Raw genomic sequence first — 24440 nt, 5'->3', positions numbered from 1 at the left:
GGTAGTTGGCACAGAGTGGTGAGAAGTTCTTCTTTATGAGTAGGTTTTTTCGAAGCGAGAACGAAGACAATGCTCGCTTAAATGCCCTAGGGACATTGTCGGTGTTCACTTCCAAATACTCGACGAGACTTTTTAGCTCCGGGTCTGCTCGTTGTAGGTTCTGCTAAGTGTTGCGCACTTATTATTCCAAGGAAGGCGTTGTCATCCTCGTGATCTTGCGGCGGCGGGTCCATGGGAGTGCGTGATAGGCAATCAGCATCAGTGTTTTTGTCCAGATTTGTAGGTTGCAGTGATGTCATATTCTTGCGGTCTGAGGCTCCATAGCTACAAGCGTCCTGGAGGGTCCTTTAAATTTGTTAGCCAATGCAACACATGATGGTCGCTGACGACTTTGAATGGCCTGCTGTAAACATAAGGGTGGAATTTCGCAGTAGCCTAAATGATAAAGAGGCATTCCTCTTCGGTTGTAAAATAATTGCCTTCCGCGGTTAACAGTGGCTGGCTAGTGTAAGCTATCCCCCGTTCAATTCCGTCTTTCCTCTGGACTAGGACAGCACCGAGGCCTAGGCTAATGGCGCCTGTATGGCTTTCTGTATCGTCATCCTCATCGAAGTGCGCAAGTACCAGCGGCAACTACATGGGTCGTTTGAGTTGTTGAAATGCATCCGCCTGCGGCATTTCCCACTTGAGCTCAACATCATATTTAGTTAGATGTTTCAGCGGCTCAGAGATGCGTGAAAAGTCCTTGACAAAGTGCTTGTAGTAGGCACACATGCCAAGGAACCTATGCACTGCCTTCTTGTCGATGGGCTGCTGGAACTTTGCGATGACAGCTGTCTTGTGCGGGTCGGGGCAGACTCCAGATTTGCTGATGACGTGGCCCAGAAACAGAAGCTCATCATAAGTGAAGCGGCACTTTTCCGGCTTGAGAGTGAGCCCTGATGACTTGATGGCCTCTAGTACTGTCGAAAGCTGCCTAAGGTGACCGTCGAAATTTACGGTGAAAATGACGTCATCCAAGTAAACGAGACAGGTCTGCCACTTCAATCCTGCTAACACCATGTCCATGATGTGCTGGAACGTTGCAGGCGGTGAGCATAGTCCGAATGGCGTGACCTTGAACTCGTAGAGGCCGTCTGGCATGATGAGGGCGGTCTTTTTGTGATCTCTCTCGTCGACTTCTATTTGCCAGTAGCCAGACTTGAGGTCCATCGATGAGAAGTATTTAGTGTTGCAGAGCCGATCCAATGTGTCGTCTATCCGTGGGAGGGGGTATATATCCTTCTTTGTGATCTTGTTCAGTGGACGATAATTGAAGCAGAAACGTAGGGTTCCGTCCCTTTTCTTTACCAAGACTACAGCAGATGCCCACGGGCTTTTCGACGGCTGGATGATGTCTCGCAGCATCTCGTCGACTTGTTGCCTAATAGCGTCACATTCTCGCATCGAAACTCAGTAAGGGCTCTGGCGGAGTGGTCGGGCACACTCTTCAGTTATTATGCAATGCTTTGCGACTGGTGTTTGCCGAATCCTTGATGACGTCAAAAAGCAGTCTTTGTATCATCAAAGCAGACTTCTGAGCTGTTGCTGCTTAATCATGGGGAGACTTGGATTTATGTCAAAGTCTGGTTCAGGAACTGCAGTCGTTAGGGTAGATGCGTACAAGAGGACAAATGCATTTATGGTTTCCAGAATTCCCTTGATGTATGCAATTGTCATGCACTAGTTGATGTGCTTTAACTCCTGGCTGAAGTTTGTCAGCAACACTTTCGTTTTTCCTCCGTGCAGTCGAGTGATCCCTCTTGCGACACAAATTTCATGGTCGAGTAGTAGATGTTGGTCACCCTCGATGACGCCTTTTACGTCAGTGGGTGTTTCGTTGCCGATAGAAATAACAGTGCTGGAGCGAGGCGGCATGCTCCCTTAATCTTCGAGCACGCTCAAGGCGTGGTGACTACGAGAGCTCTCCGGTAGCGTGGTTTCCTCTTCGGATAGCGTTATCAACCTCGACTTCAGGTCGATGATTATGCCATGTTGGTTCAGGAAGTCCATGCAGAGAATGACGTCTCATGAACACTGTTAGAGGATAACGAAGGTGGCAGCGTAAGTTCGGTCATGAACAGTAATTGTTGCCATGCAGATTCCAGTCAACATTATGTGTCCTCCAGTGGTCTGAATTTGAGGGTCTTCCCATTCAGTCTTAGCTTTCTTCAACTTGGCAACGATGGGTCTACTCATGACAGAGTAATCGGCTCCTGTGTCCACTAACACGGCGACTTTGTCATCGTCGAGAAGCACGTCAAGGTCGGGGGTTCTTTGTCTTGCGTTGCAGTTAGGTCATGGTGCAGGATCGCAGCGGCATCGCATTGACCTGTGGCTGGTATGTGGTGTTGTGAGGTCGTCTTTCGCCAGCGTATTCTTTGCTTCCAGACTTCGTCAGGATGGCAGCGTCTCGTTGATATGTCATCGAGACAGGATTTTCGGCGTCTTCGGCGGCGGCGGTTGTTCATCAGTTCGACGAACCGCAACCGCACCTCCCTCATTTGCTGCTTCTAGTTTTTCGGATATAGGCTCACAGACGGGCCCTGGGCTGGGCCAATGTATGGTTGGCGTTGCGGTGACAGGTAGCAGCCTGGTGAGGGCAAATGGTATGGTCGTCGAGAATTCCACTGAGTGGCGGCGAGATAGTCGGCAATGTCACATAGGCGCTCCCAAAGCTGTGGACGTGGCATGTTGATGGCGAACCTTTTCAGTCTCAAGTTGCGATATGGGCATGGGCAGTACACATGGCCGGCTTCTCCGCTGTGGTAGTAGAGCGGGTGGTAGTCAGGCACGCGCCAAATGTCCGTCTTCCTCGTGTAGCTGCGCTGGGCGATGGGTGGGCATGCTGGCGGCGGCGGCAGTGGACAACACAATTGCGGCGTTACAGGGCCCTGGCGCAGTCGTGGAGGGGGACCTTGACGGCGAGCGACGGCGGCATAGGTCATCTCTTTCGGCTGGGGCTGCGGTGATTGTGGTTGCACCTCAGGAACTCCAAGAAATCACTGAACCTCTTCTTTGATGATGTCAGAAATTGAGGCCACTTGAGGCTGTGACCTTGGAAAGAGCTTCTGCAGTTCCTCGCGAAAGATCGCCCTGATAGTCTCTTGCAGATCCTCGCTGCCGACTGCTTGAACGTTGGTGTAGTTTGCAGTCAGAGGTTGGCGATAATATTGCCTTGTTTGCATATAGAGCATCTTCTTAATAATTGTGGCCTCGGAAATAAATTTGCCAACAGTCTTAGGCGAGTTTCGTATCAATCTGGCGAAAAACTGTTGCTTCAAACCGCACATCAGGAAGCAAACTTTTTTCTCTTCTGATATGTCTGGGTCGGTATGTCAGAAGAGGCGAGTCATCTCCTCTGTAAAAATAGTGATGTTCTCTTTTGGCAGCCGCATGCAGGTTTCCTGTAGAGCTTGGGCTCTCTCTTTGTGCAGGACACTCGTGAACATCGGACACTCGTGAACATCGGCCATGTAGTCAGGGTTGATTCTCGGTTCTCAACCCACGTCCTGGCGGCGTCTTCTAAGGCAAAGTAAACATGCTGGAGTTTGTTTTTGGAGTTCCAGCTGTTGATTGCAGCGATGCTTTCATATGTTTCCAGCAGTTATTTTAGTCTTCAAATGACGGTCCACGGAAGGTCGGTGGCTCCCTGGGCTGTTGCAGCATGATGGGGGACGCAGGGGCTGCCATTGTGGTTGACTTGGCGACAATCTCTCAGGCAAAAGTTAGTACTCCCGGGCCAGTCCTTGTAGCCTGCGGCTACCTCGCTGGTTCTTGGCAACATTGGTGTTGTCTTTCACGTTCGGGCTTGGGTCACGGCTTTGTGGGGGCATCCGGTGCATGAATGCAAACCACCTCTACCAGATGTCATGTAGTAGTGACGATAAAGAACACAGTAGCAATACTGTGAATGACAAAACTAACTTTTACTGGGCAAACCTGTGCCCAAAGAAACAGGTTACACTTAAGGGGGGACGCAGCTTTCGCATCACGAAAAATGGCCTAGAAATTGGTCTATTGAAAATCATATTTCTATCTGATTCCCAAATATCATCACTGTAAACCACGTAGAAGTGCTCTAAAAAATTTGTTTTATCAGCCAAGGTGGCAAAAAATTTAACGGAAATCAAGAAAGAACAGCATATTTCAAGTCACAATATCTCTAGAACGGCGTAACCGAGTGCCGCCATCTTAATCTCGTTGGAAAGTGCATTTCTCTGTCTTGAAAGTTGTCGCTTCAGCTATCTCTTTCATAAAAAACAAGCACACAAAAAGCAAATGATTGAAGGTCGTGCTGGGGAGCCTGTGATTGGCCGCGCCTGCCCCGTGACTTCAGCGCGGTTTGCCATTGGTCCGGCGCTCTGGTCGTCTGCTCGGCTCTTTACACCTCACAAGCCTGGAAGTCTCGACTTGCTGTAATCTCGACATGTCAAAACGGGCGCTACGCGGACATCGCAGTAGCATGGCCAATTCCTACATCTGTGCACCCGCGGCTAAGCATTCCGAGCATCGGCAACGCAGACTTCAAGACCAAGATTCGCATGCGGAATGCTCGGACATGAGGCTACGCCTTTCAGCACTCAGTGTTTTGGAATTCGTGACCAAGCACATCATGCACCCAATCCTCGTACCACGGCTAGGCATTTCGCTCATAGGAGTCTCCGACTCAGCAATGAAGCACATCACACGCAGACATCTCGGACTCTCGCCTAAAGCATTTTGTGCATCAGCGCCTCCGACTGCATCAATAAGCGCATCAAGTATCAGCTCCTCGAGCCCGTGACTAGGCATTTCGCATGTCAGCGCCTCGGACTGCACGAATAAGCGCATCGAATGTCGACTCCTCGAGCTCGCAACTAAGCATTTCCCGCGTCGCCTCCTCGGACTGCGTGAATAAGTGCAGCGAGTGTCGACTCCTCGAGCACGTGACTATAGGCATTTTGTGTGTCAGTACCTCGGACTGCGCGGCTACGCACATCGAGTATCGACTCCTCGAGACCCCCGTTTAGACATTTCGTATGTTAGCACATTAGACTGCGCAAATAAGTGCATAGAGTGTCGGCACCTTGAGTCCACATCTAGGCATTTCGCGTGTCGGCACCTCAGACTGCACGAATAAGTGCATCGAGTGTCAACTCCTCGAGCTCGAGACTAGGCATATCGCGCGTCGGCACCTCGGACTGCGCAGCTAGATATTTCGTGCGTCGGCACCTCGAACTGCGCTACTAAGCATATCAAGCATCGACTCCTTGTATCTGCGGCTAGGCATTTCGCGCGTCGGCACTTCGGACCCACAACCAAGCATATTGTGCGTTTACTCATATTTTCACGATAGCTCGTAACAATATCTATCGTACCACCCCTTCATAAAGAGAACCTCATCATGGGCTCTGCTCAGTAGGCCCCTTGGACTGGCACAGACACCTGGCTGCAGAAGTGATCAAGGCATCATACAAAAGTACAATTCTGGAAACCACCTAGCAGCTGCATATCTATCACTTGCTCTCTGATCCTAAGTTCCACGGCTATTGTCAGGTGAAGATGACTTGGAGGGCTGCTGACACTCAGAGCCTTCATTCATTAACCTGGTCAATTCTACCAAAAGAAAAATATGCCTCACTGATTGTACTGGAGACTGCAATCAATCAGGCAACCTGCAGGTACAACAATGGAACTATATTCATGCCCACACAGAGTTCTGCACCTCACTTGGTTTGAAAACCAGGCACCATGCTCTTTGTAGAGAAGCAGCAAAGAATGCCATACAAAAAAAGGGAGGGGCCACATATACAAGAAGTCCTACATCACAAAACACCCCAAATACTACAAATTTGGTGCCTTTTTAGAGAACTGAAGAGAAGGTGAAAGTTCGAATGTCGTTTTCTCAAAACAGATTTTTTTTTTTTTTTTTTTGCCTTTAGGCTCAGTTTCTGGAGCTGATTTCTCTGTTACCGTTTAACATATCTTGACATCGTTCTTTTTTTTTTTTTTTTTTGTCACGTTCCTTGGGCTACAGTGCAGGTTGTGACATTCTCGCTTTCTTATCTTGACCCTTTGCAAGTTTACGATGTGGCTATTCGTCTACCCCAAAAGTGTGCTTTATGTGAAGGTAATATAAGATATGTCGCTCCAAAAAGTTTGTGTTATGAAAGAAAGAAAGCAACAATGTCACAACGTTCAGCACGCATTTAGCTATGCAGTCAATACTTAACAAGCCTTCTATGACGTTTTTTAATGTTCCTCAGGCTCTTCAGAAAGTTCAAGGGAGAAAAATTCTGCTTAATAAAATTCAATAAAATGTTCTCAAGATATTGCTCTGAAACTTTTATGGAAGCGTCAGGGAGACATTCTAAACATTTGTGCCAATTTTCATCTAAATCCATGAAGAAATAAGGAAGTTGATTTTCAAAGCCACATCCCCCCTTAAACCACAACGATAACAGTGAACACAGTCGGCGATCGTCGAAATCTGATCTGCCGGTCAAGCGCATCAGCTTTTATACATAAGCGGTTGAATGTTCCAGAGTAATCGCTAGTGCCCGCATGTCTTCCAGAAAGTTCTACACCATTCGTGTCGCGCATACATGCAATCAGATTACACAACGTTCAATGACAACAGACAGCAGATAGAACTATCAATAACATTCCAGAAACTTCTGTACATGCAGGTGCGCCCAACGCTGAGCAATAACATTTGTTAGACGGTGAAAAGCACTCATCCGAAAAAGATAAACAAGTCCACGTGTCAATGTTATTAGATTATTCTTGCTAATTGTGTTTTCCAAGTCCTCTACTTTTTTAAAGACTGAGGCTAATGGGTCACTCCGATTTGAAATCGCTTTTGGGATTTCAATCATACTCTTAGCACAAAGGAACGACAACACAGTAGTTCAAACAGTCACAAGGTCATTTATTGCACCTTTCATAGACTAATGCCTGCCAGCCAAATTGCTATCCACAGAACATGCTGATGGAGACAAATCTAGGAAGTCCGACTCATCGTGACTGGATATGTTCGCCCCGTGCTGGACGCCGTCACCTGGTCATTCGCATGTATGGTCATGCGAACGGTGGCGTGTTTGAACGATCGGGTTCGTCCATTCCGATCCTAGGCTTCGCAAGGCGGTCTCGCAGGAGCATGGATTGGCGCATACGTGGAACGTCTGCACTGCTTTCCCACCCAGAGCCAAAGAGGAACAGCCCTGTCATGCCTGACTAACCGTGCAGTTAGGTGGCGTTAGCATCACAACACATACGCCACCTCTTTTACTGCTCTGCAATCGCAACGCCACCATAAAGTCACGCGGCAAAGCCGAATTACAGGAGCCATGCAGGGAAAACAACATCAGGGAATGTGTGAGAGAAGCGTATCCCCACAAGCATCCACCTGACATGATGTCATTCAAGTCCGGTACGATGCAGACATTGTGGCATAGCGGAAGGGTACCACGTCATCGATGCACACATTGGCACGTGTCGCGCTTTTGGGTTCTAGGGCGCGCTCCTTTCTTGTCTCATTTGTTGAAAGGGAGCCAATCGGTGAAAGCTGCCCTCTAAGAAAGACGGCTGCAAAGCAGAAAGGGTTGCTCAGCATCCTGCCTGGTTTGGTGCTGCCAAGCCCAATATGGCCCACTTATATGAACTCTTTTGCAAGCATATTTCCACTCTTGCCCAGAATTCAAATGCCAAATAATAATTGGCTCACAGGAACAGGACCAACTATGCACCGGTAAATTCAAGAAAGCATTATTCTTAACAGATCGCTCTTGTTCCCATGCTCGATCATTGATACAACGACCTGTCCACCTGTGAGCGGAATTTCGCACATGACGTCAGCAGCGCACATGTTGTGCGGCCTCGCATGTTTCTTCCCACCAGTGTGTTTTCCTTTGATGGCCCAGAAATACGTGGGCACAGCCCAGCCAGGCACAGAGAAAAGCAAACTCTGTACCTTCTTTGCCATAGTTTTCAGACTGTGAAGCACTGTTCACACCACTTCCACAGGTCTTAGGAACCGCAAAGTCGCAGAAAAATCACTTTTTTGAAAAGATTGTTTTTGGATTTTACAGTGTCTGATGCATTAGCTCAGAAATTTTCACCTATCATGGACCAACATTTTGGTCATAATGGCATCTTATATCACGTCAGCGAGCTGTATTTTTACTGATAAATGCGCAAAAAAAAGGGCCTTTTTTCGTGATGTGCAGTTGCCGTTTTAAGTTTCTGATCGCAGCCATCTTTGAAAGAGCCATTCTTCTTGTTCAGTTTTCGCACCACTGCTACTCTGTACTAAATGGCTATCAAGAAAAAGTGGGCGATAGAGTTGTCCGGATGCACAATTCTATTCGTCGACTGAGACAAGTGGCCGTAAGCAGGCCATGCCATTGGTGGATTTTCGCCATCGACCTGTTCGGGCGTGCGGAACTCGGCATGAAATGATGTCAAATTCAGTTTGCTGCAAGCCATAAATTTGGCAAACAGAAAAAGAAAAGAGGGGTTTTAAACTTTAGAAAGTATGCAGTAGCTTTGGAAAATGCCAGCAATATTTTGCTACCCGTGCCGAGCGCTGCCGAAGCCTCCCCCCATGACAGCGGAATAGGCTTAGCAGATGAAAGCGATTTTGGCAGCGGCTGGTGTTCATGCAGCATTCCAGCACAACTACTGCAGCCCAATAATTTGGAGAAAGTGAAGAATGCTCAAGAAAAACTGCAATACTTTGCTTCCACGCCAGCTACCATGCGAAAATCAGATTTTCTCGCTCTCGCTGATACAGCCATGGCTGGCTCGGATGCGATGGAGACGCGCTTCGTTATCGTAAGCCTGGATTATATAAATGCTCTGCTGTCTTGTGTAAAGCGCAAGTTGCGGTGCGGCAGTGGGCAAAGGTGAATGTGACTGAGGTCTCATCATAGACATAGTCATCTCGTGTGTAATCTGCAGCGATGCCGAGTCGGCATAGAGTTTGCCGTGCATAAGCCAGACGTGCACCCCGTTTCTTGTGAACACTGTTGCTGTGCACGAAATGTGGAGCACCGGTAATTGGTAAATGACAATAAACAACATTTTTTGTGGTTAAAGTTATTGATCTCGTGCGCGGTCTGCGGTGATATCGCATCGACAAGGAACAATAGAAAGTAATTATTGATAATCTCGGCAGCTACTTTGTATATGCAAAATATGATTGGATATTTAAAATAAACACAAAGCATTGAATGAGCATATGCAGTTTTATCAGATTGGATCCAGAAATAACAAAGTTATCTCAGTAAGCCATGTCCTCCCCTTAAGCAATCGAAGTGAAATGTTAGTTATTTTAGTAACTTATTGACCTACAGCAAAACTAATTACATATTTGAAATCAGCCCAAAAATGCCAAGAAGACGGCATAGTTTCATTAAAGGGACACTGAAGTGAAACAATCAGTTTAGACTAATGAAGCATTGTTTAAGAACCCTGCCGGCAGTCATTTCAAAAAAATAGTTTGATTATTAGATGAGAAAATGAAGGTCCAAGTATCAGTATTTGAATTTCGCGCCGAAACCCCAGCGCCGGTACGTCAGCGTGACGTCAGGGATTCCAAAGTATGTTTTCGCATTTGGGCTGCGTTGGCTGAATAAAGGTTCCCGAAACTTGGCCTGTTTAATATTTGGTTCCTTTGGAACACAATGTAGTCAATCTGTACCGCTATATATAATTAGTAGGCCCTAGAAGATGCCATCAAAATCTAAGACGTCACAGCCCCCAGGTGCGAGAACATAAGTAGGCGTCTCCACCCGTATTTCGTTCTTGCGCTTTTTCTGGCTTACCAAACGTCTTATCGCTGTAAGAGTGGTGTTTTTGGTGTTGTAGAATGGTAGTTTACTTATGCAGAAGAAATCATTTATCACTTTAGTGTCCCTTTAATACTGATGAAAAAAAAATTGTGAACATTTATTTCAATAGCAGTGACATTTGTTTTTCTCGATCTTCTCTAAATAATAATTTTGCACACCCAGCAAGACATTTACTGTGATATATCAATAGCTATCATAGATAGAATAATAATTCATTTTGCATTATGAAGCTACATGTTTAGAGCACACAACATAGGACGCAGTTTTCAGTTTTCTTGTTCTAAATTTTTTTTTAATTTGTTTTTTGTGTGACCAATGCATGGCCATGGTGAAAACATTAGAGTCTAATGTACCATAAAGTAAGAAACATTAACCCAATCATAAAAGTGATCCACATGTCATTTGTATATTTTTGTGTGGCAGTTATTTGTCTGTTGCAGTAAGAAGAAAATACATTGTCTTCCTAATTATGTAATGAAATAATGAACCTACAGGAAAAGATAGCATATTTAGAATCGGGAGAAGAAACTAAACAAGCATGCCAACTTTGGCAAATTTGGTTCAAAACAGGTAAGGATAGCTCTAATCAACATGTCCCCCTTAATTCAGGCCACTTAAGGGAAATACTTGCATAAGCATTTCATCAGCAAGGAAGACCTTACAGTCACCTTTAGCATGTTCTGCAACATGTCGAATTAGCAACCATAGCAACTGTAATTGCTTAAATAGTGGGGCGCACTCATATATATAGAGAAGCTATGACCTGCATCACCATCTCATGGCAGTGTCACTCCGTCATGGTGACGTCGAGAGAAGATGCCAGCAGCAGCTTAGAAAATCTTTTCTTGCATGCTGCATGGCTCCAGCATAGGGAGGGTCAGTGAGCGCTCGCATCAATTATTGTGAAGCCAGGGTTTGGTGAGGGAGTTGTGCAGAAGCCATGCGCTCCACTGCTTGCAATTTGTGCTGAGCCCAAGTGAACGAGAGGTATTGTTACATTCGGCAAGCTTATGAGACGGAGTTCACTCCTCAGAGCTTGCTGCTTATCCAGGGTGTCTATCAACCGGGAATTCTCAAGGATTTTGAATAGTCTGGAAATACTCAGGGAAAACTCAGGGAATTTGTGCTTCTATCAGGGAAAATTAGCTGTAATTTTATTCAAAGGGAATGAAAGTCGCAGTAATGCTGGCTCGCGTAACAGAGAGGGATCGTAACAAATTGTCTTTTGACGCCGTGTCGCTGTCGGAGTTGCCAGTGCACAGTCATTGGCCGACTTTCCGGATGCCTGATAAATCAGATGGCATAGCAGCACCACCACGTACCTTGTAGAGTCAGTGTATAAGAACGTCTGAAATTTCGGATGCAAGAGCCCTTCGCTGTCCGATTTTCCAGACTTTGTGCCGGGACCGCTGGTCTGAAATGGCATTAATCAAAGCCACCACTGCCACCGTTCTTATTACCACCGTAGTAAACGTTAGGCCTAGCTGTTTCCACGTTCGCTATTAAGCTTCTTGCCGTTAGGCGCCGTGTTTTTCATTGAAAGAATTCGCCGCTGTGAGCAATGGCACTGATTCTGCCTTTGTGGTCCTCGCGACTGGCTTCGAAGCTCGGAAAGCATGGCGCGTTGCATAATGCCGGGTCCCGAAAGTTAGCCTCGCCTCAATGCAGCAATGTTATGCGGTGAAGCATATGCGTGGGAAGGGCAATTGTCACAGTACATAGTATGTATTCCTTAATTATACATGCGTCTACCCGCCATCTCGTGTCACAGTACGAGCACCGATATGCCTAATAAGTGTACTGGCAGGCCTTTTCGGATGTGCCTGTGGCGAATGGAGCCCTTGGTAGCAGTAAAAGAAATGCATCTATTTTTTTCGAACTGCCCGATTTTACAGACGTTTTTGCGGCCCCTAGGGAGTTCAAAAAATCGGACGTTGACTGACGAAGAGCATGCTTCAAATGGTCTGTGGGGCAAACACGCGGTGGAAGCAGGACGAGAACAGAAAGGACCTATGCATTGAGGAATGAACGGGAAAAAAAGTTTGCCACCCTCATCCTTACCAAAATAAACTCTGTAAGGCAATGAAACGCAACACTGAAGCGTTGTGCATGGGCTGAGAGTATGTCATGACAGTTGAGGTTGACACACCAGCTGTTGAGAGAGAATCTCACTTGTGACAAAGTTCGGGCCTCATACCAATGAGCTTGCTATCAGTGGATAAAAATTGCTGATATTCGAAAACATTTGATTCTGTATGCATCTCCTTTTTATTCATATTTGAGAATCTTTGGCTCGATTGGCAGTGAGTTTTACCGTTTTTTCAAAGATATTTTATTCGCTGTGCATTTTGCTTACCCCTCCCTTGTGATTTCTTTTTAAATAAAATAAATGGTACTCCTTGCTTTACAAACTAGATTAAGTTGTTTTTTAGCATTGGGCAACATGGTGTCAGCCTGTCTTGATGTAAAACAAAGCTCTGTGTCACTCCGGTAATTTTCCAAAGGCACTCAGGGAAAACCTGGAAAACTCAGGGAATTCGTAAATGTGAACTTGGTAGACACCCTGTTATCATTCACACTAGAGCATTCAACAGAGTACATGTGAATGTTTCTCGTGTGTGGCTTACCTGTGTTCCTTATTACAGCCTTTAGTTGGTCGGAATTGTTCGAGGCACGTCCTCACTGGAAAAAAATGCCTTCAGTGATTAAAAAAAACTTTCAGCAATTGAAGCGAGAAGTGCATACGTTCTTTGGTATCATGCATACAACATACAGCACAGCATTCGTTTCAATAAAGAACAAGCACCTGAACCACATCATTGATGATAAGGCGCTCCTGATAACAATGCGAAGAACGTAGCCTCCCCACATGCATTTCCCAGTAGAGACTACTGCTACGCAAGCTGCTGCGACGATGGCAGCTTGCGACATGGGGAGTGGCATCACTAGCCTTTTGTATATTATAATACCGAGACCGATCAAGTTGTCCAGCGCTGTTTATTCCAAAAAAGGCAACGCCCGCAGCTCACGCGCGAAGAAGTCGAAGAAGAGGGAAGATGATGATGGCTATGTACAAATGAAAACGACGAAGTACGTTAATAGTGCTTACACTAACTTCCCCCCGTCATGGAAGCGGCCAGCCTGGCCGCAGATTAGAGATTATCTAAACGGGGAGTGAAGGGCTTCATCCGCGACACGTGAACAATTTCGGCATTCCGGCGGCGCCGGTCAGTGACGGAGTGTACTGGGCGGACGAGATAGTTCACTGCAGATGTTTGCTGCACAACGGTGTATGGACCAATGTAGCGTGGAAGGAACTTCTCACAGAGGCCTGGGGTGCGGACTGGAGTCCAAAGCAGGACTTGGTCTCCTGGGTGAAAACGTAGGTCACGGCGTTTGTTGTCGCAGTAACGCTTGCGCTCAGCTTGGGTAGCTTCTGTGCTTTGCCGGGCGATTTGACGGCAATGTGCAACTCGGGCAGCAAAATCTTCTGGAAGCGACGCGTCAGGTGAAGAAGGTGCGAAAAATAGTTCTCTGTCGAATATGGTGGAAGGAGATCGTCCATACACAAGGAAGAAAGGGCTGTAGCCGGTAGTCCGTTGAATAGCAGTATTATATGCGAATGTCACAAAAGGAAGAATTTTATCCCAGTCAGTGTGGTCAGGACGGATGTACATGGCAATCATGTCAGACAGCGTACGGTGGAAGCGCTCAGTAAGGCCATTGGTTTGCGGATGATAAGTAGAAGTAGATTTGTGGACGGTATTAGTGGCTCGAAGAACTTCCTCGAGAACTTGTGAAATGAACGCCTTGCCACGGTCACTGAGAAGAACGCGAGGAGCCCCGTGGCGCAAGACGATGGCGCGCAAGAAAAAGTCGGCGACCTCAGAAGCGGTGCCGGATCGCAGAGGGGCAGTCTCGGCATATCTTGTTAAATGGTCGACCGAAGTGACAATCCAACGGTGACCGGAGGGTGTCAACGGCAAGGGACCATATAAATCAATGCCAACAAATTCAAAAGGTGCGTCCGGGCAAGGGAGAGGTTGTAGTAAACCGGCAGGAGGGGATGTCGAGCGTTTGCGGTGCTGACATGACGCACAAGAGGCAATGTATTTGGCCACAGTTGTGGATAGGCCAGGCCAGAAGCAGCGGGTCTTTATGCGGTCGTAAGTCTTATGGAAGCCTAAGTGGCCAGCCGATACATCGTCGTGAAGTGCCTCTAATACCCGCAAGCGAAGGCAGCGAGGTAGAACTGGGACCCACCGGTGACCTGTTGGGTGGTAAACGTAGCGGTGTAGCACGCCACCTTGAAGGCGGAATTGTCGAAGTTGGCGTCGCAAGCGGCTGTTGGGTGGTTCGGTGAACCCACTAAGGCGATCCATGAGAGCTCGACAGTAGGAGTCGGCCCGCTGAAGCGAGACGAAATCAGAGCGTGATGAAAGCGTAACTTGGTCCAGGGGCGTTATCGAGAGCTGGTGGGAGGCAAGCGTAGCATCGGAACGACGTGGTTGGGAAGACGACGGCGCGTTACCGGGAGAGAGTGAATGCGGGCAGCGAGACAATGCGTCTGCATCATGATGGCGTTTTCCAGACTTGTATGTTATAGTGAAGTCATATTCCTGCAATCGCAGTATCCAGCGTCCTAAGCGTCCTGACATGTTTTTCATTGATGACAGCCAACACAGAGCATGATGGTCGGTGACGATGGTGAAGTGGCGGCCGTAAAGGTATGGGCGAAATTTCTGAATCGACCAAACGATAGCCAGGCACTCTTGCTCTGTAATGGTGTAGTTCCGCTCAGCTGGAGAAAGTGTTCGGCTGGCATATGCTATGACTTGCTCTTTAGATTCTGTATTACGTTGCAGAAGTACTGCGCCAATACCTTGTGCGCTTGCGTCAGTATGGAGTATGGTGGGGGCACGATTATCGAAGTGGCGAAGCACTGGTCCAGAAGTAAGATGCCGCTTAAGAGCTTGAAAAGCCGACTCGCAGTCGCTAGTCCACGTGAAAGAGGCACCGGTAACCAGTAGCTTGTGTAGAGGAGCTGCTATTGCTGCGAAGTTGCGTATAAATCTACGAAAATATGACGCCAAGCCGAGGAAACTACGTAGATCTTTCTGTTGCTGGGGGCGAGGAAACTGAAGAACGGCACTAATCTTTTCGGGGTCAGGCTGGATGCCAGCTTTTGAGACGACGTGACCCAATACTTTTATTGTTTTGCTTGCAAATTTGCATTTTTTTGTATTGATTTGGAGACCAGCATTCGCAAGGCACTTGAGAACTTCGTCTAGTCGATGAAGATGTTGGCTGAAGTCAGACGAAAAGATGACAATATCGTCCAGATAACAGAGGCATGTCTTCCATTTTAGACCACGAAGGACGTTGTCTATCATGCGCTCAAATGTGGCAGGAGCATTACAAAGGCCAAAAGGCATCACGTTAAATTCATAAAGGCCATCCGGTGTAGCGAATGCGGTCTTTTCTTTGTCAGTCTCGTTCATCGGAATTTGCCAATATCCTGACCGAAGATCAAGGCTGGAGAAATACTCCGCCCCTTGTAGTGTGTCCAAAGCGTCGTCAATTCGAGGTATTGGATATACGTCCTTGCGTGTGATCTTATTGAGCGCTCGATAATCCACGCAAAAGCGAACTGAGCCATCTTTTTTCTTTACCAGGACCACGGGAGACGCCCATGGGCTAGATGAAGGTCGTATTATCTTCCGCGCAAGCATGTCAGCAACCTGTTGTTCAATGACCTTTCGTTCGGACGGCGATACACGATAGGGGCGTCGTCGTATAATAGCGGAACCATCGGTTTCGATGCGGTGTGTAGCCGCAGGAGTTTGGCTCAACACAGGGGAACAGCTATCGAAACAGGCTTTGTGTTTTGCCAAGACCACCATTAGGGCTTCGGACTGCGCGGCTGTTAGGTCAGAACCAAGAACGGCTGGAGGAGGGAAAGAATCATCCAAACCTGAGGTTGGGGCTGGCGATGAAGAAGGGCAAAGCGCGACTAGAGAGATAGGTTGAGTGTCGGCGAGGGTTGCCACAGTCATCCCTTTGGGCAGCATCACAGGATCTGGGGTCGTGTTGCAAGCAGACAGAAGGGCGCGGCCGCGTGAAAACCGGACGAGACAGGTGGCAATGAGAATTCCGCGAGAAGTACAGCGGGAAGAAGGGGCGACTAGGGCGTCTCCGTCGGCGATCTGACTGGATGTTACGGCTACAACGCCTTCGTGACCAGGACGCAGGACGTAGTCGGCAGCGATGGTCAAGTTCACGCATGAAAGTGAAGAGTCCGCAACAGGTTCAAGCTCTGTATCCGTGATGTGGACAACTTCCTCTCTACATGAAATGACGGCTGAAGCAGAATGTAGGAAGTCCCAACCCAGTATAAGTTCATGGATACACGTTGGAAGGATGATAAACTCGATGTGGTGGCGTATGCCGTCGATGAGAACACGAGCAGTACACTGTCCGTCAGGGTGAATGAATGCATTATTAGCACCACGCAAAATAGGTCCAAGATAAGGCGTTTTTACTTTACGGAGCCGCGAACACAGATCACTCCGAAGAACAGAAACGGCGGCACCGGTATCGATAAGAGCTGACGCGGGAACACCTTCGACAGTCGCAGAAAGCATGTTGGCCGGGCGAACAGGAGGAATTTTTGAAGACCGATAAGAAGCAGTTTCCCCTCCAAAAACTGCAACAGTTAGTTTTCCGAGTGCTGGTCGACAAAATGGGAAGTGGGGCGAAGCGGTGATGTAGAGCGCCGGTAAGGGGATGGGGAACGACGTCTGGCCGAACGGGAACTATGAGGCAGATTGGGAGCAGCTGGTGGAGACGGAGAACGCTGTTGCGGGGACGAGTACGGTCCGGGATAGTAGTCGTCTGATCGGCGAGTGCGGTCTCTTTCGTGCTCAGCATAGCCTCGCCTTTCATCCTGCTGGCGCCGGCGACAGAAGCGAGATATATGGCCGCGTATACCGCAGTAAAAACAAACTGGACGAGGTGGACGCCACTGAGGGTACGATGGCGCAGCAAGTGCTCTGGTTCCCATCGAAGCCAAATGGTCATAGGAAGCGCCAGAAGGCACGGAAGGCACGGTAGGGGTGGGTAGCGAAACAACATCCGCGTAGGTAGGTGTGGAGCGCGCTACCGGAGCAAGATGCGTCATGGGTGTAGTCATGGCTGTCAACTCCTGCTTTACGACCTCGCGCAAGTCGAAGGCGGGGGTTGGGGCGCAGGCAGCAGGTGGACGCCTGAGGTCTTGTAGTTGAAGCTCTTCGCGGATGATGGTGCGGATAAGAGCACGCAGATCTGAAGAATGGGGAACCTGAGGATCGCTGCAGTCGTGTGGAAGACGAATAGACTGCAGCTCGTCGAGGCGTTGACACGTTGAAGTGATGTCTTGGACAGAAGCCGGATTTTGCACGATTAAGGCGTTGAATGCGACAGGCCCAATGCCTTTTAAGATGTGGCGAACGCGTTCGGCTTCCGTCATGCTAGGATTCGCACGGCGGCACAGAGCCAAGACATCCTCTATGTATGAGGTGTAAGACTCTTGGGGAAGTTGGCGCCGCGTTCCCAGCTTCTGTTTGGCGACTTCTGCACGGCCAGACGAGGAAGCGAAGATTTGCCGCAGCTTCGAGGTAAACGTGGACCAATCCGCGATGTCGGATTCGTGGTTGAAATACCACGTCTTTGCAACACCGGTCAAGTAGAAGGCGACGTGCCTCAATTTCTGGGTGTCGTTCCACTTGTTGCAAGAACTCACGCGGTCGTAGTGGTCGATCCAATCGTCTACGTCATCACCGCGGAGTCCCGCGAAGACAGGGGGATCGCGCTGAGGGCTCGTCACAGTCCAAGAGGGCGCCGCAGGCGGGGTCGTCGGTGTGGTAGGGTTAGAGGCGCCGGAAGGGCCGGGGTTGGAAGTGTCCATTGTTGTAGGGGTAGCTGGGTGCAGGCGGCGACCGGAACGGAGCTCCAGGGAGGACGGGAACGCGAGAGGACGTCGGGATCTTGACGTACCTCCACCACTTTATAATACCGAGACCGATCAAGTTGTCCAGCGCTGTTTATTCCAAAAAAGGCAACGCCCGCAGCTCACGCGCGAAGAAGTCGAAGAAGAGGGAAGATGATGATGGCTATGTACAAATGAAAACGACGAAGTACGTTAATAGTGCTTACAATATAAAGGAACCAGCCTGGCAACTGATTTCATTGTTTAGTAAAGCAATGAACAGGGCTAGTTGGTGGACATTGTCTTGTGCTTAGTGTTATGCTGACAGAAGTAATGGACGAACATAAGGAACAAAACGTGGATATACGTGGCGCAGACTACGAAATTTTTTAATACATTTGAACCCGACTATGTCGAACCTGTTTACATCGAATTATTGTTCTTGTTTTTTTTTTATTTACAAATACTGCTGTCTCAAAATAGAGACATAGCAGGAGTGGGTAAGTACATCAAGATAACATACAATCAACATGTCACATGTAAACGAACTTCGTCTACAAAACGCTCAAGTGGCAATTCTCGGAGATTAGTATGTAGCGTGTTACACAATTCAATGGTAAATGGCAAGAAAGAAAATTTGAAGCTATCTAAGTGAGCGCGAAAGTGAACAATATCGAACAATTTCTGGACACGGTATATTTACAATGAGTATATATAGCAAAAATTACGCTTACATTGAACGAAAATAGCAGCGATTTTTGATATATCGAACGTCAAGCAGCGGAAAAATGCCCCCAGAAGTTGACTTCAGCAGCAGTGAAACCTGGCGGCACGGCTCCATCCAACCGTTCTCCCTACCGTGACCGCGCTACCTCGGACGAGCCGTCAACACCCAACTGCGAAAAATTATCCTGGCCCGCCTGCAGCCTTTGCTCAGACAGCCAATCAGGGGCTCTTGTGCCCTCGTCGTGCAAGATGGCCCAAGTGCGAGTTGTGTCGCTGCTTTTCTTGTTCATGGTGTGTGTGCCTTGTGGTTCCTCTCCCGCTGTGTTGCCGTGATGAAGCGGCAGAGTTCGCCTTTCATACTGAAGCTCCAAATCATAAATCGAGTTGAATGCGGTAAGAAGTCGGATGTCCCCGCAGCGTGCAAGATTCTGAGGAGCACTCTCAGCACGATCTTGAAGAATAAGAGGGAGATTATGGCTAAAGCAGCCAAACTTGTGACCCGGTGCCCGTGGCGCCCGACGCGTACGCACGGCCATGTACGAGTGGTTCATCCAAAATTGCTTCAGCCGTGCCGGCTTGCGCGTGCTCGGTGATGACTGTAAATTCTGATCAATGCGACGAAGCCGTTGCCGGTGTTGCCGAAGTTTGAAGCGAGCTGTCAAAATTTCCGGAAGCTGTTGACGAATCAACGATGGGCAAGTTTGTGAGTTCAAATGATGGTGTCACGACCACGAGAGAGCCCAAAAACCAAGACTACATTGCCGACATCGTACCAAACACAAGTGAATGTGGGCACAAGGAAGAAAGCAACGACGGTCCTTTGCCCACATCCTCCGAAGTGATTGGTGCGCTCACACTAGTCCGGTGCTTCTGCGGGAATGCAGAAGGTTGCGGCCTCAGCTGCTCCGACCGACTCCTTAGACAATGTGAAGTGCATGCGTCACGGGCAGCGAAACTGCCCAAGCAGAAGAAAACGCAGGACTATTTCATGCGAAACTAAGCTAGTTTCATCAATAAAGTGATTTTATAAAGGGTATGTGCTTTTATGACATCCAGTTATTTAGCAGGCTTATCTCGAATTATGCTCTATGTCGAACTGATAGGAGTTTTTTTGCGAGTTCAATATAGCCAGGTTCGACTTAGCGCAATACAATTATGAAGGATTTCATTGTTGTTGCTGCACCGCTGTGGATAGACAATGCATAGTTGGAACTCAGCTAAGGGAAAAGAAATGGCAACGCAACCAGTGGCCAAATGCCAAAATAACTATTACTCTAAAGCAATAAAGTATTGTAAGACCCCCTCAGCAGTTGTAGTGGTAGTAGTAGTAGTAGTGGTTGTAGTAGTAGTAGTAGTAGTGGTTGTTGTAGTGGTGATTTTCAACAGCTTTGCTGGACATCCACTTTCGCAGGGCCAGAATGGCAAGTCAATTTTTGTTCAAATTTTCAACAGCCAGTAAGCTCTGGCTGTTGAGAATTGTATAGAATGTATAGAATTGTACTTGTACCATATAGAAACTTAAAATGTGGTTTAAAAAAAAAAATTTTTTTGGCCATTTTTTTCACTGCGGAAGCTGCATCCTCTCTTTAAGTGGGCATACTAAAGAGTAGAGGAAGTATGAGTATCTGTGGAAATATGTACAGAGATTCCAGAGCTGCCATTATAGTGGTTAAGGAGGGCAAATATCTCCATTCTTATTCCCTTCATGCTTGCAATAAGTATTGAAGATGATAGAAGAGCCACGGGTAAGGTTCCTTGTAAACACGGTTCAGATAATATCCGCAACTTTGAAGATGATTAGCAGCAAGGGCAAGCTTTAGGATGCAAGTGTGATCGATCTTCTTGAAGCTGTACACAGATGCGCCATGCAATAGATGCTAACCAAGGTGAAAAAATTTAGAAACTTGATGTTTTGGCACCCTTGCGGGAGCCTTGTTCACAACGGGCCTAGGGGTAAAGCACCCTTCTTGGCTGTGGCTTTGATTCCCTCCATCAGAGGGCACTCACTGTTTCATTGTAAAGGGGGTCAGGGCCACTGTCATAGCAGCAATTTTCCCACATGGCGTCCCAAATCACCTATTACCGTGTTTAGTCGAATAGAATGCATGCATGATTCTAACACGGGGATTGGCTTTCCAGTCACGTGAAATAAAATAAAGCCACGAATGTAATGTAAGATAAACTGGGAAAAGAAACGGTACCTTTATTTAAGGAATCACAATTCGAAAATTTGTTCTCTTCACTCGTCTGAGGTGGAGGAGCTTTTCTTGGGGGGTGTTCTCGTGCAATCACTTTCGGTGATAAGTACGCTTTTGCGAAATTTCACATCACTCGGCACCAGATGCATCTGCAGCCAAGTTTCTGGCACTGTGCCAAGCTCACTGTCATCGCACCAAGGGTGTGGTACTGTGCAGTATACAGTAGAATCTCTTTCATACGTCTTGGAAAAATATGTGCTCACCGGGACAATGTACAGTCCGTAGTCACTAAAAGGTTTGGTAGAGTCAATTGTAGCTTACCTCTGCCTAATGCAAAGCATTGCATACCGAGTTGGTGGGACCCGAGTGGCCCGAGACGTGTGTTGTAGTTTTCTTGCAGCTTTGGCAAGCTTACATTCGTGCTCCTCAAATGCAACCTCTGTCAGGAGCTTCTTCAGGCGGGGTATTTCGGCACCAAGTTTAGACATGCCCACTCTGTGAGAATCATTGCTGTATGATATGCGGATGTGCTTTGGGCTGTTGGGACCCATGATGCACTTAGTTGTTTTCATATTGTGTAGTGTTTTAAGATGGCAAAGGGAAACTGAAACGAAATCGAGCTGGTGAGTGACGCCAGAATATGATGCTGGCTGAGCGAAACGCGACGCTCATTTTGCACCGCCTGCAGCACGGACCGGTGGCACTATGCCACACAAATAAGTGCAGAAGCTTATCGCAATAGAGCTCACGGCAACAGCCACAAATGTGATGTGCGAGACCCGCAGGAAAAATTGCTGGTACCAGAAGAGAAAACTGAGTGCGTGCCGGCATTTTCATGGGAGCCGGGCAGGCACGTAATGTGGAGAAGCTGCCATGGCGGGCACATAATTCTCTAGATTGCATGTGCTTAGAGCATTTTGACTGCCGCAAAACGTACCATACAAGTGCTGTTTGGCAATGTGCTGAGCGTTGGTGCAGAAAGATTGTGTTTTCCAGGAATGTATTGACTGGTAAAAAATAATATGACGGTATTGAGTCATTGTTTTTGCTCAATTGCAAGCGTTGGTGCCGGGAAATTGTGAGGACCAGGATTATATCAACTAGGTTCTACTGTACTTTGAGGGTTCCATGCCAAGACAGACATAATCTTGCAAATTTGACAGCCTCAGAATAGCGCCCCTTGTTGCTATCCACCTTCCTGATCAAGTCATCATCCGTGCCATTGAGCTCATTTAAGATTGAGCACTTCTTAAAAGACCACACAGCCATTTAATTCAGGATACCGTCCCAGGCAACGATGAGGTCCACGGAAGCCTTTCTGGTTGGCTTTGCATTTTAAGGGCCTCCTGCTGACTCTGCCATCTGCAAATCATTGAATTGTTAACATCAAGCCGGTGAGCCGCAGCAGAGTTTCCTATTTCCTCAGCCATCAGAATTGCTCGTCTTTTCAAGCAGGCTTTGTACCAATAGGCTGTGTTGCCATAACATTGCGAAGGACCAATTTCGCTATTATTTGAATATAACACGAGAGTCAACTTCAAGCAATGAAAATCAAGAAAAAGACTGGTGTTACAATCGAGTAAATTCGGTAGGTGGGGGTGCCCTCAGGTTGAGGAGAAACAGTCATTTCTAAGTGTTGAGGTCTCGTAATGGCAGAGCACCAGGCCGGGAGCGCACTTGTACCCATTTAACGGATAGGTAAGCAGCAGCAGCAGCACTTGTCTGCCTCTCACAGCAGCGACAGATGCTCGACTATTTCACCATCACTGTGGTGGGACAAGAGATGCCCAGAGATGTTTGAAATCTCTATAATAGAGTCCCCTTTCAAAATAAGAACCCTGACAAACAACCAAGCGCCCATTAGAAAAGTTGGTGGGTTCCCGTTGGCACTGGGACTTGATCTGACTCGAGCCCAAGGCGGACTATTTCACCACCACTGTGGCGAAATCTTGTGCGGTGTCTGTTCTGTTTTTCGCCATGATTCTTCTCGACCATATGAGATTTTGTGAGACTCACAACTTCAGTGTGCCGTGTAGATACAGGGTGTCATGAGGAGGCCACGAGAAATGAAGCGTTGAAGCGCACTGGTAGGTTATCAACAGCAGCCCATCAATGTTCTGATAAGTTCTCGATGCATTGCTCCAACCTATTGGGCTAAGGAGCCGATGTAATATAAGGAAGATTTGAGCTCCTCACATTATGGATAATGTTGTGTGGAGTGATGCTCCCCCAATGTGCTTTTTTTTTGTGTGTGTACTTACCCACAGGGGTCCACGTGAGGGAGGCATGTCACCACGGCTAGGTCTGTGCCTTGCACATGACTTTGGCTTCGTGGCCGGCTTGGATTGGTGCCCTTCTGGCTGCCATCAGGAAGGGGACCGTCTGGGCCTACTGGCACTCGCTTGTGGAGATGGCTGTGCTCGCATTCTCAGGTACGCTTTCTTAAAAGCATCGCTTTTCAGCCACAAAAGGCTGTTCATAAAGCTAGGCCCTGTTGGTGTTGTTTTATGGGTGACTGCTTCAGAGCATTGTTTGTGACAGGCTAAGTCACACACTGCATTCCTTACAGTGCTTCACTGGTGGTAATCATTTTGACAAGTGCCTGTGCTTTCTCGCAAGTTGTTTCTTGGCAATCTTGTGCATGTTTGTTTTGACTGCACTGCATACTCGCCATATTATGCTGTTAAGGCTAACAGCCTTAACATTCAGCAGATCATTCACTCCACTTAATTATGATCACATGTAAAAAGTGGGTAGCATCTACATAGGGAAGAGCAAGTGGTTACGAGAAAATACTACTCAAAATAGTTCCCCAAAATTCCGAATGGCATGATGGTAGCAACATTGCAGGGAAGGTCATTCCAGTCTTTAGCTGCTCGAAGAAAAAATGGAGCTTCAAATGCCGTGGTTTGTGTGTGAGGACGAGCAACTTGCAGTTGATGGCTGGTGCGCTTTGATATGATGAGGAAGGTGGCACAATCTAAGAAGGGTAATTCAGTGAGCTGTAAAAGAATTTGTGGTAAAGAGATAGCTTGGAAAGGCAGCAATGAAAAAGCTGAATTCTGCTTTCAACAATGAAACACTGATGTCGTATGAATACGAAGAATGAATAAATCCAGTCGCACGATTCTGTACGTATTCGAGTGAATTAAATGTATGACAAGGGTTCCTGGTAGTGGTGACATATTTTAGTTGAGGTTTGACAAATTATTAATTTGACTAGGTACTCCCATGTCTGCACCATAGTTGGCACTTCATGTGGCTCTTCGTCCTCGTCGGAACCACCAACAGTATCAATTACCTCTGCATCCTTCGCTGGGGCAACCATGGGAGCAGCAGCGTCAGCCAACACGAATGTCTCGAAGTCTCCTTCTATGTCTTGGGCAGCAATATTATGAACACCCTCGTACAGATCGCTGCAAGTCCAGTCATCATCAGGCTGGTCATCGTCATGGTCGCTGACGATGGCATGAGAAAAGCCAGCGCGCGCAAAGCAGTTGGCAACCTTTGAAGGTGCAAGTTCTTTCCACGAAAAGTTCAGTCCGTAACCAAGTAAATCAGTGTTGTACCTCTTGCTGGTGTCATACGCTGTGAGCATGCACTGCAAAAGAGCCTTGCGGTACAGCTTACGGATGGTCTCAACGATGCCCTAATCCATCGCTTGCAGTACCACAG

General features: G+C 47.6%; 1 protein-coding gene across 6 annotated transcripts in view; it reads left to right on the top strand.

Annotated features, from left to right (window-relative positions):
- The window catches only part of LOC126538383 (uncharacterized), a 606484-nt gene that overhangs the window by 436697 nt on the left and 145347 nt on the right, over positions 1-24440 (top strand). For 5 of the 6 annotated variants that reach the window (XM_072288044.1, XM_072288042.1, XM_055074756.2 and 2 more), the window contains exon 26: positions 23033-23197. In XM_072288044.1, coding sequence (XP_072144145.1) covers positions 23033-23197 — 165 coding nt within the window. Of the gene's footprint in view, positions 1-3476; positions 3570-23032; positions 23198-24440 lie in introns of those variants that run through there. The other variant, XM_072288045.1, reaches the window with a different exon arrangement.

This window comes from Dermacentor andersoni, chromosome 4, assembly GCF_023375885.2.
Source record: "Dermacentor andersoni chromosome 4, qqDerAnde1_hic_scaffold, whole genome shotgun sequence".
NCBI classification, from domain to species: Eukaryota; Metazoa; Arthropoda; class Arachnida; order Ixodida; family Ixodidae; genus Dermacentor; species Dermacentor andersoni.
Note: the sequence above shows the minus strand (reverse complement) of the source record. Positions and strands in the feature narration are given on the sequence as shown.